Genomic DNA, 16,916 nt, shown 5'->3' with positions numbered 1-16,916 from the left:
AAATTTTAAGTCTTTAGATTTGAATTTTATGTGTTGCTAAGACTTTAAACGATTTGAAAAAAAAATGTTATAAATTTCATACTTCCATAGTGCTTTTATTGGAATTCCTTTATCAGGAACGTTGAAAAGTAAATATTTGAAAGCTAAAGATGTATAAGAGTGCTGAAACAGTTGCAAAGCTATATGTATTATGATCGTAATGAACATAAAATGATAGCCAAATCCATCATAGGTCAACTTTGCATGTGTCAGAGGAAGGTAAAACCTAAATTTGGCTTCATAATAATTTTTCAAAATTTTTAAACAGACAATTTAAAGTTGCTTGATTGTTGAGATACAGTCTATTGTTAAGAACTCTTATATTTCTTGTTATACCATATTGTTGGATTGCTGTCTGATTGACATATTACTTTTATCTCCTTTCATTCAGAAGTGAAGGTGTATAGAATAAAATTGATATTAAAATATCCTTTGTAATATTTTTGGACTTGCATGGTCAGATGTAGGTTCATAAATCTGTACAAATTTTGATAGACATGTGCTAGTTAACTTTGATTGATCTTTATTTTTACTGAATAGTAAACTTACAAGTGTCATTTTCAATAGGAAATATCCTTGGGAAAACTTGACAATTTCATCAAGGTTATAATAAATTTTGATTAAATTATGATCATATTTTTTGCAGTATGAAATTATTTTTTTTATAATTTTGGTAGGCATTTATTTGTTGACCTTTTTTGTGTTTGAAAAGTTAATTCAAATGTTAAATGTCATATAAACTTAAAATCTTTTGTTTGCTACAAGGACAAAAAATATAAGTACACAATTATAGATGAAAATGTATTATTTATATACAATCATTTAGTTCCAATATATAGTCCAGATTTCCCCTGCCCTCAGTTCTAATGACTTTTTAATGTTGGACCCCAATTTATTTACTATACAATATTGAAACTATGAATACAATCATTAAATTATTATGAAATATTAATATATTTTGGAGCATTATAACAGCTACAAATAGATTCATGAAGAAATTCAAACAGAAAATGAGTTGGATTTCTTTTTATGCCCAACTAAGGGGCATTAAATTTTTCTGTCTGTGGTCAGTTTGTCCTTTCGTTCATCCCTTCATTCATCAGTCTGTCTCACTTCAGGTTAAAAAAAAAATTGTTCAATGTAGATTTGGATGAAGTTGAAGTCCTATCAACTTGAAACTTTAATAAGTACATGTTTTCCTTATGATAAAGTCTTTCTAATTGTAATGCCAAATAAGAGTTTTGATCCCAATTTCACTGTCCACTGAACATAGAAAATGATATTGTGAGTAGGGCATCCATATACTATGGACACATTTTTGTTTGATTCAAATGAAAGCAAGTTCCTTGACTTTTTTTCTAAGGTCAGGTAAAAAAGAAAACGAAACATATTTTAATCCTGCATCCCACACAAGAAAAAAATAAAAACATTTTACTAATGCGATTTCTGTGACTTTAATACAATAATCTGTTTTTCATAAATCCTTGGAATAAAAGAAACAAAGCTTTATCTTCTGATTCCAAATTTAGGAAACCTTGAGGTAATAAAGCAACAAAACATATATGGTCCAACCCTCTTTCCCATGTCTAGTCTTGTGACTTCCTTTTCCCAAAATATAACCACTAAATTGAAGGTTTTAATTTTTGGCTTAGGTCCTGTTATGTTTTGGCTGTAAAACAGCATGCAGTTCTGGTCTGCAGGCCATGCGGCTTTGCTTCTAATTACAGGCTCTATCATTTTAAATCTAAAAATTTGAAAAGACTGGATATGACCAACAATACAAACCCGCTATATCTCTAAATCATATCATCCCTACTTAGTAAAGATAAGTAGCCCCTTCAGTGAATATAAGTATTTAGAGTACTATTATTATTACGATTATCTCTGTGGTGAGCCACTTAATTAACTCTCTCCCTGATTGTGTATAGAACTGTCCTTTAGAAGGAATCTATTGACCAGATTAAAAATTTATTTGTCTGTCCTGTTATGTTTTGTATTCAGATGTTAGGAAATTGTAGAAGGTAGTAGGACATACATAAAGACATTAGGTGATGCTTGGCAGTTGAAGTGCTCGGTATTTCCATCCAATTTTCAAGTTTTCTCATCATCAAAGTATTTGTTTGGTAAGCATCAAACAATTCAGATTTTTTAAATTCTTTCTTGCAAAAAAAAAATAATCCATTTCATGTCCTTATAACAATTTCACAATGCTCTGTCATGCTTATATTTTTAGATCAATCAGAATTATTTTTTATTTTACAGTTTCGTATACACTTTCGCTCAAGAAAAGAAAAAGAAACAGTTGCATGTTAAAGGTAAGATGACGATTTAAATAAGCAATTGCAAATACAAAATTGTTAGATTTAAATGTGCCTCTGTGCAAAGGGAAGGTTTGAACTGATATCAAGGAAGTTGCACCTAAAATTATTACTGTAAATTGTTGTTTAGCAGACAGGCTTTAGAGGATGTTTGATACCGTTTATCAATACTTAAACCTATTATTTACATTTTAGTAAATTACATATTTAGACTTGAAATTTATCAGTTAATCATTATGTAACATTAGAATCCAATTACATACAAAAATTACAGGAAATTTAAATTTCAAGTATGTTAAAATGAATATCAAATTTACAGTACAAATTTATTGCAATTCAAGATGACATTTGTCTAATCCATTCCTGACAGACACACAAAAGAAAATCGCCATTTGTCTGTAGAGTTTTAATATCTTGGTCCGTACACTTTTGGATACTTGGAGCATATGAAGTAGGTCTGAGATAAGATGACCAGTTGTATTCATTCTGAGTTCAGACATTGATTTAGACCACTGTCACTAGGTTTCTAAGTCAGATAATATTGTACATTTTAATTAATTTATGTGATGTGTTTAAATCTCTGAAGATAGTAGTATATTCAGTAGTGCTTTTCTCTGCATTGAAAAAGGTTCAAAATTTGTAAGTTAAATTTTCATACTTAAATTTTTTTTTTTAATTTTTCTTTCCTGTAATATTATTTAATTATCGAAAAAATATCTTGTGTTTCTATAATTTCAACATGGAAAAATATAACATGCAATATAGTTTCTGTCAGAGACGAAATAGTATGTGTTTCTTTACCAGAGATCATGACACAGGGTGGAACCATGCTCTTCATTGTTCAATATTTTAATATATATGGGGCATCTTATAATTTTTCACTCTATTCAATCATGGTACAAGTTGAATTTAATCTAGAGACCTGTATAAGTTGTATTGAGAGATATGGCAAAATGATCTTTAGGTAGGGGTACTATTAACAATACTCTTAGACACCCTCACTTCTTCAGAATCATAGGGGGGAGTGACTTTTTGAAACAGATAGGGAGAAATGGTGAGACTCTATCTACATAACTACATGTTTTTGAAAAGGACTTCAAATTTTGCAGCAAAATTCATTACATGTATTACCAACTCAAATATCAGGTTCTTCTAGGCGTTGGCTGTTGGACTGCCATATTTAATGACGTACCAGCACTCAGTGTTGTGTGATGGATGTTACTCATTAGGGTTTGTGACTTTTTGTTCTAGTTTCCAGCTTTTGTTAACCATGAAATTGGAACATTAAAAAAAAAATCATTACTGAAACTGTAATAAACCATAGTTTTACCAGTACATTGTAACTACTTTCTGAAGACTTTCAGGCATTTCCGATTAATTTTTTCTCAACCTCTCAAAATGGGAAAAATGTGGGAAATTTAGGGTTTTTGTGTTTGTAAAATTTGACCCATTGTTTATTTTATTTTCAATTCATTTAACACCTAACTAATTACTCACTACCGGTTATATATTTTACCTATAGTTGAATTTTATCTTGAAATCTTTCTTTTTGTAACTGTTGACATCTTAAGTTCTCACACCGTTAAACCACGCATTAATTAAAACATTAATCCAAGGAGGACAGCTTATGAATGTTATCTCCAAAGACCAGTTAATGAAGATTTTTACAATTTTAACGATATCTGATCGAAAATAAAAGAATATCTTTGAAGTGACTAACACTGTTACAGATTTAGATATAAAAAAGATTCAAAGTGTCGATTTGACGATTGTTTGTCGATTGGTCTTATTGTCCCTGGTTAAGTTAAGTCGGTGGTAGTATTGAAGAAATCTATTGATGATTTCATAGCTATTGTGGTTTCCCAAAAGCTCGATAGACTGTTGGCTAGCTGATCAAGATGACCCGAACCATGTAAATAATGTAGTGTTAGGTTGGGAAGAATTATCTGGCTTTATTAAATAGAATCAAACATTGATGGGACAATAAAATTGATATCTCATTCTGTATGGCAGATGATTTCCTTGATAATAGAAGTCTATAGTATTATTGGAAATTAGGAATATAAATGATTTAGAACAACGATTCAGCATGTCATCAAATCTATTAATAGGGAAAATGAATGGCTTTTGTAACGTCTTCCTATTTACTAAAAATTTTCAGCACAAAAACTGATGTCAAATATTCCAGTCAATTTAACTTTCTGAATGAAAACTAGATTTTGAGACGGGGCCTTTTCCCATATTGCAAATTATTTCAATTAAAATTGTTTCAGCAATAAGCTTGTGTTTTGCAGAAACTATAGGCAAAGTTTTGACTGCTTTCAAATATGATCAAAAATGTGTGTTAAGGCTTCCCATAACCTAAGGGTCTGCAGAAGAAAATGTACTTTTTTTTTTAAATATCCCAAGATGGAGTGAATTTGATGAATAATGATCCTTGAAATAAAAAGTTTAACTTCAGGCATCCAGAGTGCAAGTAATACTATAAAATATGTAGATAAATAATAGGAATTTATGTAGATTTGTGGGAAAGGAAATGCTAATTTTCAAACAACTGATTAATTCCAGACAAAATATTTTTATAAATAATAAAATATGCAGGAAAAGTAAAGTGTATTTCATGTGAATTTAACATATTAAAATAACTATTACATATCCCTTGTAACAGGCTTTGTCTAAGCAGTTTTATTGGATTTTGAACATTTACAAATTCCTTTACACTTTGACCTTTGTATAGGTTAAGGATAAGCATATTTTCATGGACAATTAAAAGTTAATACTTAATTTATTTATATAAACATACAAGGCATTCAATAACATCAAAAAGCTGTGTTTAATCCAACAAAAGTTAAACAAACAGATCCCATTACCTTCAACACTTTGTTGTGTTTACAATCCTTTCATGTTACCTACCCGTAATTAACAGATAAACAGCTAATTGTTATGACTAAAATACTTAGGAAGCCCTTCAAAGAAGAGTATAAGAAAATATTGAAAGATTATAAATATGTATTATCTATGTCCCTTTTTTCAAAACAAACAAATTGAATAAAATATGAATGTAGAGTTTTCACAGTTATTTATTTAAAAATTGTGGCAAAACTAAGGTTGTTTCCTTTAAGCTAGAAAGAATAATCTTTGAATTGATACTGGAATTGAAGGATCATTTCCTAACTGTAGGTATGAATTATCATGGTTCCAATGTTAAATCTTACATAACAAATAAAATAGGCTAATTTGGGCATATGTCAAATAAGTTGAATTCATCATCGGTTTATATCTTGACAAGTTTCAATAAAGGGATTTTGTTTAAAAACTACTTTTATTTTATCATATTTTGTATGAAATTTCTAATAGTGTATCAAGTTTTGGCATATGAAATTAATCCTTGGATTAAACATTCTCTCTTTATTTACAAATATAATGACTTCTGTTATTTTGAAACAGATATATCATCTCATAAAGTAGGAATATTATCTTACATAATAGTCCCAGTTGTCAAATTGAAATTTCTTCTTTTGAAAAGATTCATTTAGTGATGTAAAGGTTTTAACAAAACCCTAATTGTTATACATGTATCATATTATGGCATAAGTTCATTAAAAACAAAATGAAATATACCTGACAGTTTGATAAAAATGCAACCTCATAGTAAATGCATTAGATTTATATCATCTGGACAAAGGTATGATCATAAAATTATTTCTTGTTCAAACTATATAGTGTAAAAAATCTAAATTTAATGCGAAAAAAGTTAATTGAAAGCTGTCATATTTAGTTTGGTTAGTCAGTAGTTTATTTAAGGCTGGTTGGTTTGCACAGATAGCAAGACTGATTTGAATTAAGGCTTTTTTGGCACTTTTTCAAAGTATGTGAGGAATACTGACAACTCCTGGATGTGGATTTTTTTTAACCTTCCAGATGTTTTAGTAATAACAGGTGAACATGTCAAATATAATACAAAAACATTCAATTTATACATTTAACATTACAACATACGTTTTCAGTATGCTTCTAAAAGTCAAATCTTGTAAACCTAAAATTTTGTTTTAAATTATTTTTAGGGATATAATTTGCATGTTAATTCTGAATGGAAAGAATGATACGATTACTACAAAGTTAATTGTTATAAACCTGGCAAAATATAAACTTAGTAACTTATGCCTTTTGTAACAAGATTCTATCTTAGAATATTGAATCTAAATCGTGTGAACACATGCTATATAATGTCTGCCCCCAGAGAAAGACAATCCTCCATGGTCCTGATCGGAAAGAATGATATCCTCCATTGTGTGACCTACGTTCTCAAATGATCCATGAAATGTTTACCTGTTGTTAAATAAGTGTTTATTATGACTAAAGAGAATTTGAGTGTTAAAAGTTATTAGGAGACTAATTTCATCTTATTTCCGGGGTTTCAAAGGGTTCATGATCTTTCAAATCTCAACAAAAGAATTTGATGCTAAACTTTTCATATTGTATTTTTTTTCTGTAGGGTTGGTTTGCCTGTCTAATAGATGTTAATTCCATTCTTCTATTTAGTGCTGTTTGCTCAGCATCTTTCTTTGATTCCAATAGTTCAAATAAGCATGACGATTAAATGGCTTTGTACTAAACAAAATTGTAATTGATTTTTGAAAGAAGTCTGATATCACATCTTAATTTTTATAAAAAAATTATGTTATATGAAATAATAATCAATGTTTTAAGATTCCAGAAAAGGGACTTAAAATAATCTTGTTAAGTTGTCAGTTACAACCCTTGACACTTATTTAATTTGATAATCCTGCTTACAATCAGACGAATTCAAAAACAGGTTCTGTTTTTCACACACAAAGTGTCAAAACATTATTTTATTTCACAAACTTCTTTACAAGTCCTAAATACCAGTTTTGAGTTCCCTCCAGATGACATGTGGTCCTCATGTTTTGATCTTAATCAGCTGATAATCACCTGTGTAGGTCCCGAAGGTACCTTCAGGGCCTAGCAGTAATCTGGCATCTGGTTTTCCTACTATGTAGCGACCAGCTCAGTGCTGGTGGTACTTTTTGCTTATTAGTCATTGTTAAATTTTATCAAAATATTAATCTACAAGTTTTTGGGGGTAAATTTTATTTATTTAGGATTGTAAGATGACACATTTTTAGTCATATGTGAGATTAAGGTTAAGAAGGATCATTAAGTTTCTTGTTCTGTATTTTGGTTAAATTTGGGACCAATACTTATATATACATAAGGTAAAGTATTTTTTTCTTTCTCAGCACTTCTTTCAAAACAACAAATAAGAATATCAGATACTGTTTTTAATTGCAATTTTTATTCAATTTTGGCTTTTGTAAAAAAAAAAAAAAAACTGGAAATGTTTTCAAAAAAAAAGGGGGGGGGGGGGAATTACATGCAAACATTTCTAAGTTATAACAGTATTACCATCATGCAGATGTTACTGTCCATGTTGTATGGATTTTGGTCAAACTAAAGAGCATCTGGTACCTTTAAAGTTTATATCTGCTATGAATCTGTTGATTTAAATGTTGATATTATGCAAATGGTTGCTGAAGAGCACTTTAATAGGCTGGAGGCAATTAAAGATATTATCATCAAAAAGAATCGGCATTAATTATTGAAATGCAACTGAACAAAGGTAGTTGCTTTTTGTTTTGGTTTGTTAAAATAGTTTTTTTTCTTGGAGGAGTTGGTAATGTTGGGTGTAACAATATGTTGAACTTATATTTTTGGTAATTCCTGCGATCCTAAATTGTGAGCATAATGCATTTTTAGTTTATAAACAGATTGAACTCTTTTTTACATGAAGAGAAAAGGGAGAAGCAAGGGGATGGGGTTGGGAGGGGTAACTGACTGACATATTCAAAGATTTCCTATTCCCGACTCACCCCTCCCCCCCCCCCCCCAAAAAAAAAGAAATGTATAAGAAGGAAAAAGTAAAAAAGTATGTAAAATAATTATTCACAAACAATGGCAAGTTTCAAATAACCCCTGTTTGCAGTTTAAATATTTCTTATATATATTTATCTACTGCTGTCCACCACTGAGTAGTGAAATAGCATTCAGTAATGGTAATGAACGTAATGAAGACAACTTCACTTTTCCATAATAGGTCAGTTGTCTTATAGATGAAACTATGAAGTTTAAGGATATATATATAAGAATTATTTTAGCAACAAGAATATTGAGCTTAATATTAATAATCTGTTGATAGGGACAAAGATTATACTAGGTTGTTTAAAAGATGCAAGTAATCCTCTGAAACAAGCACACCTGGTTACTTAACCATTAGTCTTCATAAAGGTGAGAAACTTGCACTTTATCTGGTTAAAATGGCATTTACTTTCCTTTAAAAAAGTTATCTTGAAGTTTGTATATATGCATAAAATTTGATATGGGGACTTCAAAACATAAGGTTAAGTGAGTTTGGAAGTAGAACCATTGACTTTAATTGAAAGGTAAGGTTTTTTTGCTGACATTTGAGTGTTTTGCTTGTAAAGACCATTCTAATGAAAATGATTTGTTTGATGAAATCCTTCCTCTCCCAAAAAAACTTCATATATGTTGCATACAGTCTCTAGATATCCTTGGTGTCGATGAGTTGCTGTCCCTTTGGTTCTTGGTTGTAACTGAGTGCTATATTTTCTACCATGGGTCTATCTTGGTTGAATTTATAATAGAATGTATAGGGGCTATATTTTTTGGAAAACCAGTGCTATGTTAATTTCCATGGTGCTCTTTTTAAATTCTTGGAAAAACACAGAAGTGCATGATGCAAATCCCTACACACATAACCTCAATAACATAAGAAACTTTACCAAAAAACTTTACCAAATAAACAGCCCGTTAGTTGATGCTGGTTATCCTTACATGTATGTATTATTTTACTTTATATAAATTTGTCCTCTCCACCACTCCACAACCAGTTTATTTTATTTTGGGTTAAATACCTGAGAAAATTAGATTTTTTGCATACTAAAAAATGTGATGTATGTATTGTCCCACAAATTAGCAAAGAAATAAATATACAAATTGACATTTTATGGAAAAATACTGGTTATTTATGTGTTTTTGAATTTCTAATGAAGGACATACAATTTTTATTGGATTTTTTTTCTTGTTTGTAAATAATTTATTCAGTCCATGTACTTAGGATATTTAAGCTGAATATTATTAATATTTTAGATATTTTTTTTATCATAAACCTGAGCTTATATCAATAAATGAATTATCGATGTCAGATTTTGATTGATAGATGAAATGTGACAATGTTTTTAAAATGCCTTATTTTTCTATCAATATATATTTTGTATGTTGCATAATATAATAATAGATAATCAATCTCAAAATAAAATGTCAGTTTCTTGATGAATTTGATAGCACTTATTTTGATTAGACCAATTATTGAACTTTCTACTGAAAAATATCAAAACTTAAAGGTGATAAGAAATGAATGATCAGACAATTTGATATAGAAGACGAAAAGTATTATTTTGACTTAAAAATAAAACACTGTTATCAGTGTTTACAAAAAGATATAAATTATAATATAATTGAATAAACTTAAACATTGGAAACAGTTATTTTACTGTTGTAGTTTAAAATTAATTTTGACTTTAGCTAGTTGTTTGAAGGTGTGGTTTTCTCAAGTTGTATTAAAAAAGAATTGGGTGATAATTATAGACAGATACTCAAATTTCAATTAAAATCTATAAACTTACACAGTAGCCACCTTATATTTAAATAAAACAATTATGACCTTCATCAATATTTCATACTTCATGATTAAAAGCATGTGGGGCACCTTGCATGGTAATAATAGTAATAAATTGTCAATCAGAAAGAAATAAAATTGTATGTTTCCTAAGCCTTTCATTGGATTAGAGGTATGTCAGAAGGAGGAGCTAAGTGTGTTATTGACAGAAGATCACACAGAAGCCAGCTGAGTTAATTACAAGTTTGAAAACATTTCTCAGTCACTTTGTAAACTTGTTGATTGATTTCACGATTTGTAGGCAGGTATAGTTTGCTTCAATAGGGGGATGTATAAATTGTACTTTTCAACAATTGAGGAATTTTCTGTATTAGTTTTACAAACATTCAACAAATTTTCTCAAAAGAAAACGGATTTAACTTTTTCATGTCTATAGAGCAATGGTTATGTTTACTTATTATAATTGTAAACAATTAGCTCAAAGTTCCATTGTTGTGCTTTTGTGTATAAAACTAAATGTAAATATTTATTCCAATATTACATTTACAGATTTGTTAGAAGTGGTGGTCTGATGAGCCGTGATTCCTGCTTCAACATAGAGGATTAGTTGACTGTCCCTGTCTCTGATGTTGTGAATCTTTGTAGACTTGTCAAGAACTAGTTAAACAGTGCTTCTTATTAAGATATTGGATTTTTAATGAAAGAATTATTCCTATTCGAAACAGTGTCATCATTATTTAAAAGGACTACTATTAATTAGAATAGGAAAAAGCGACCATATAAAAAGTACGTAAATCAGACATACTTATTATCAACTTACATTTCCAGGCCATGCTGATAGTTAAATACTGAAAATGGCAGCAATTCATGTTTTTCAGTGTTTTCTTCTTTTAAACATTTATTCTGTAGTTGATGGAAATTCTGTGGTTTACAATGTTGACGAAACAGACACCCCTGCAACATACATAGGAACTATATCTAATAGTACTAACTTAAAGGACTTAGCAGGGAAGGATGACTTTGGAAATCTTAAATATACATTTCTCGGAACAGATAGCCAGATTTTATCCCTATTCAAGATAGACGAAAGAACGAGCAGATTGGAAACAAAAGGCATTTTAGACAGGGAATCAGTTTGTGAATTTACTAAAATTTGTTCACTGAGCTTAGATATAGCTGTTCAATCTACGAGGACCAGTTTCTTCCTAAAAATTCCAGTAAAAATTAATGTTAATGACTTGAATGACAATGCTCCTGTTTTCGATAAACCAAACATAACTTTGTCTTTATCAGAAGCATCTTTAGTTGGTACCAAGGTAACAATAGATGGCGCCAGAGACAGAGACACTAGTGATACTTATTCCCTCCAAACTTATCAGGTGTCTCCTGCCAACACACCGTTTTCGATAGAATTTGAGAAAAAATTGGATGGAACTTCAATTGTCCGATTGAAAGTGGAAAAAACCTTGGACCGTGAGACAAAGAGTTCTTATCAACTTGAAATTGTTGCCAAAGATGGCGGGTCACCTCCACAATCTGGTACTCTTTTCGCTAACATAATCATCACTGATGTCAATGACAACCCGCCAAACTTTGAGAAACCTCAATATGACATCACCGTGAAGGAGGATGTAAACATTAGCTCTGTTATCGGCACCATCAAAGCTGTAGATCTTGATGAAGGTGATAATGGTAGGGTGACTTACAGGCTTTCGTCTCATCAGTCTGACACAATTCTTAACCTCTTTTCAATAGATCATTTAACCGGGGAATTACGAGTCTCTAAAAAACTTTCATATGCACCAGGGAAAAAATATCAAATAATAATAGAGGCTAGTGACACTGCCGATCAGCCTCTAACATCACAAACTCGTGTTATAGTAGTTGTTGAAGATGTGGGAAATAGTGCACCTGTAATTGTAGTAAACCTTTTATCTGGCTCAAATGTAGCTCATATCACAGAGTACGCAAATAAAGGAACTGCCGTTGCTCACATTGCCGTCCACGATGATGACACAGGGGATAATGGTAATGTCTATTGTACAATGATGTCGGACTATTTCGAATTGATGTTACTTGGGAATAAGGAATATAATGTTGTTGTGAAGCAAAAACTTGACCGTGAGCAAATTGCAAACCACCGTGTTTCAATTTCATGTCAAGATAACGGAAAGCCACCTTTTAATGTATCATCTGAGTTTAACATTGAAATTGATGATGAAAATGATAGTCCGCCAAAATTTTCATCTATTCAATACACGGAGACAATCTTTGAAGGGAACAAGAAAGGAGATGTAATTGTACAGGTATTTGCTATAGACAGTGACCAAGGTAAAAATGCAGAAATTTACTATTTCCTTGACAATGAGGGGAGTAAAATATTCTCTGTAGATTCAACAACAGGAGTAGTACGAGCTGGTATTGAGTTAGACAGGGAACAAACACCAACTATAACAACCAAGATCTTTGCTATTGATCAGGGGACACCATCAATGACTGGTACTGCAGATATAGTAGTTAAGATTTTAGATCTGAATGATAATTCACCAAAGTTTGAGAAAGAAGTATTTCCAATGGAAGTTTTTGAGAATAAAGAGTCAGGAATTGAAATAGGACAGCTTTTTGCACAAGATTTTGATGAAGCTGACAATGCAAAAATAGTGTTTAATCTACCTAAAGGTACACCCATTGACTTGCCATTCCTAGTACTACCACATGGTCAGATAACAACGAACAAGGTACTGGATAGAGAAACACAGCCATCATATGGATTTTATGTGATAGCCTATGATTTAGGGTATCCTCCAAGAACTAGTACTGCTAGTGTTGTAGTCACAGTGAAAGACATGAATGACCACCGTCCAGAAATCAAAGGTCCTAACTATGCCAACAATACTTTCTCTATCAGTCAGTCATCTAAAGCTGGTCGTATCATTACCACTGTTGTAGCTTACGATAAAGACAAGGATAAAAATAGTGATTTGGTATTTTCCATTTTAAATACTGCTGCATATTTCTCTATAGATCCTCAAAGTGGTGCTATATTTTTAGAAAAAGACATAGATGTGAAGCCAGGGACCACGTTCAGTTTAGAAATAGAGGTATCTGACAAGGGTGTTTATCCCCAGAAAAGTTTTATGACCTTGACAGTTGTAATAGGAACAGGAGAACAAACTGCTGCATCTAACACTACAAACATGGTTATAGTGATTGTTCTTGTATCATTGACAATCGTAGCATCGACAATTATCATTGCCGTTATAATTTTCTTACGGAGAGTTGATAGAAATGCCAAAGCGACTAAATCAAAGTCAGATTATTATTCTGGTGGACATGTGATTGACCCGAGTGTGACAGTTTTCTCACTTCCAGATGATTCTATTCTCTGTAGCGACAAGAAGAAAAAGAAGGAAGTCAGTTTCTCCATTGATGATGATCAGGATCACATAGATGCTTTACAGCTTCCTTCAAAGACCAACCATCCATTTGATAAAATGTTTGTGGTAAGTCTTTTTATTATAGTCTCAATATAAGATGTCTTTTTCTGGTGTCAATCGCCATTGCTTCTTGTCACTATGGTTTGGGTGGTGATAGTAGTCTTTTACATGAAAGAAAAATAGATCCAATACCAAGCATATGTGGCTCTGAAGTAAAATCCTTTTTTTTAACCAATATATGTCCCCAACATAAATAGAAATTAAGGGGGAGTAATATTTCTTAAATCATCAAATTTTTTGTTAGTTTTTTTAGATAATCTTTTAATAATTTGTTCATATTCTCAGGGCCCAAGTTCCCTTTTCATTAATATTAGTTCTTGATTAGAAGTTTTTCAGTTCTTTGTCATTTAAGAGTTGTGTTGAAATTATCTTTTTTTGAGAAGGATAAAGTTTCTATAAATTTGACTTCATTTCTTTGAATGAGCATTTTAACAAGTACACATTCCTTCTAATCTGAATTCCCTGAGCAAATGTATACCCAAGTTAAATCTCTGAAATGTAAAAACCTTCTACCTGACAGAACTATTGATATTTTTTATGCCAGGTGTTTTCATTCCCTGGAGATGAGGTAGATAAATGGTTTTGAAAATCAGTTTTTTTGCCATTCCAAATTGTTTTAACAGATACTAGAAGTTAAAAATAAATTAGATATGATATATTTCTGTAATAAATGTATGTTGTAGGGGGATTGATATAAATCTATAAAGCACCATTAAACAGCTATAATAGCATGAACAAGGTTACGGTTTATCTGTAAAAACATTGCAATAAAAATCCTCTTCAGTATATAAAGTTTGAACACTTGATCAATATCTGTTTATGAAAATTGTGAAGTTTTAAAAAGTTTGGATTTTCAAATTGTTTTGTTTTTCGCCAATTTTACATTTGCAAAGTCTGCCAAATTAACATGAGTAGATAAATTCAATTAATTGTTGTACAAATATATCACTTAAAGTTTATTAACAATCTAAGTAGCCTGTTACACAAACACCCTAAACATTTAAAATACTGATAACTTTTCTTTACCGCTAATAAAACAACAATTATGGACTCTTTGTAAAATACAAGAAGCTGCATGTAAGTTGTCAGTTTCAACCTAGTGCCTAATTAAATGCTGGCTTCTAAAAGTCTTTAAAATTTCAGCTTATCTCTAATTTGAGGAAAAAACAAGTTTCAGTAGCAGATAACTCCAAGTGTAGTTCAGTGCCCCGTGATAACACAGCCGATTACTGATAAGATAATTACATTTTGTCTTTCACCAATTATTTTCATTAATGATATGTAAATAGAGAGGTTTATAAAAGTTAATTTATTTGATTTCTATGAAATAACAATTTAAGGTTTGCATTAACTAAAATAAAAGAAGCAAACTACAATCATAATTTTGTTATAGTGAAACAAATTAGTTTTCTAGATCTTATTTTCATTCAAAATGTAAAGAGACTGCTGACATCAGTGCAGTGTTAATTTGGTTCATGGAAAATTCTTAAATAGTTACTATAAAAGACAAATTCAACTTTTTTTTCTTATATTCTTATAGAGTACAATGCAAACGGTTGGAATCTTGTTATGTTCAAAAAGTTTGAAAATTTCTCTAAAACATATTTAGTGGGTTGAGAACTATTTATTTTAAAACTCTCTTGAAACATTTCTAGACCTGTGTTTTTCTTTCATGTGAAATCTGGACGTTATACCATAAGTTTAATATCCTCAATTCATTGATGGTCAAATTGTTTCTCAATGACTTATTTGGACAGGATTATATTTGATTTCCTAAACTGGACAGGTGAAAAAAATCCTGTGTTTTTAAGTACTAGCCAAACATCCCTCCACTGGTATTGAATTTGTAAACTTGGAGGACAGGTGATCATTATACTGTCAACATAAACAGTGGTACACAGAGATGAAATCTGGTCAGATCTAAATTATTAAGTGTTAACCCTGTCATTTTCCAGCCTCATTAAAATATCTTTAATTCTCAACTTTATTTTTTAATGCCCTAATGTCAGAATAAGTTTTATGTACATTCCTCAAGCAGTTAATGCTGCAGAAAGATTTGGGGCAAAAGTGAAAATGTGAGCTGGGTCCATGGACTGGACTCAACTTCATTTCCAACATACAACTAACTGAGATCTCATTCATTTAGCAGTTTATCTTCAGCTGAATCTAAAGAGCAGTAACTTGTTTTACAAGATACCAAGATAAGACATGATAAAAAAATCTTTGCCTATTAGGCCCATTCACATTGGTGGCTATCTCTTTGATAAGCTCTTAACTGCTACTGACATTAGAAAATCTGACAGATCTGTAGGAACATAAATATTTTGTAAACAAGATTACAACAGAAATCCTGAATTTTATGAGTCTGAGGTGCTCTTAAACTAGAGTTTTATCTCTTGGAGCAAATAGTTTGTGAACTTCTGTTAACTCCAATCTGTAGTTTTAGCTAATAAATAATTGTTTTAATGAATTAAAATTTCCCAAAACAACATGCTAATATAAATTTTAGTGTTTATATTTTTTACAACCGAGTTGTTATAAATATAAATCCCTCATGATTGAAAAAAAGATTTTAGAATGACGTGAGGAGACGGACAAGACATAGAACAATTTTTGAAATGAAGAAGATATTGGGTATTTGACAGCAACCTTACAAAACAAAGCACTAAAATATATCTTAATGTCAACATGAAGTCTTTCAACAAAAGACAAATATGTCTGTGCATCTGTATATATAAAAAAGAAGATGTGGTATGATTGCCAATGAGACAACTATCCACAAAAGACCAAAATGACACAGACATTAACAACTATAGGTCACCGTACGGCCTTCAACAATGAGCAAAGCCCATATATTTGTTTATGGTTTTATCCAAAAGATTATAGACAGGACTTAAATTAGCAGATACCATAGGTTCAACAAATCCATAAATGATAAGTATGTACTCTGAAATCAGATTTATGGAATGTATAGTCCAACCCTTGCACCTGTCCTTTAGACATGCCCATCATTGAAAAAATAACAGATTTTGAATCACTCTTTTATGCACAGATCTTGTAGAATGTTAATGAGTACACCAGTGTGTAATAGCAAAAAAACTTAAAGATGTCTCACCTTTGTAAATGACATTCTGACATAAGCTTTAAAAAATGAAGATACTTTTGTGATTATTATAATTATCAATCCAGACAACAGGTCTAAAGATAAACTATTAGAGAGATAGTGTGTCCTAGAAGGTGTACTGGATTAGGTGGTTCACTTCAGTTGTATTGCTTCACACAAACCAACCATAACATTCTCAATGTCAAGACAGGCAGATTTGAAATGAAACATGCAATTAATAG

At 30.9% G+C, this 16,916-nt stretch overlaps 1 protein-coding gene across 1 annotated transcript in view; it reads left to right on the top strand.

The window, feature by feature from the left end:
* LOC143085294 (protocadherin gamma-A10-like) overlaps positions 1 to 16,916 on the top strand; it is a 39,845-nt gene that overhangs the window by 13,805 nt on the left and 9,124 nt on the right. Inside the window, exons 3-4 of the mRNA XM_076261561.1 lie at positions 2,302 to 2,354; positions 10,624 to 13,577. Of these exons, the coding sequence (XP_076117676.1) occupies positions 10,929 to 13,577 (2,649 nt within the window). The 5' untranslated portion in view covers positions 2,302 to 2,354; positions 10,624 to 10,928. The remainder of the gene's footprint in view (positions 1 to 2,301; positions 2,355 to 10,623; positions 13,578 to 16,916) is intronic.

The sequence above is a fragment of the Mytilus galloprovincialis genome, chromosome 8, assembly GCF_965363235.1.
Source record: "Mytilus galloprovincialis chromosome 8, xbMytGall1.hap1.1, whole genome shotgun sequence".
In the NCBI taxonomy this organism is placed as follows: Eukaryota; Metazoa; Mollusca; class Bivalvia; order Mytilida; family Mytilidae; genus Mytilus; species Mytilus galloprovincialis.
The sequence above is the reverse complement of the archived record's forward strand: the minus strand, read 5'-3'. Positions and strand labels throughout refer to the sequence as shown.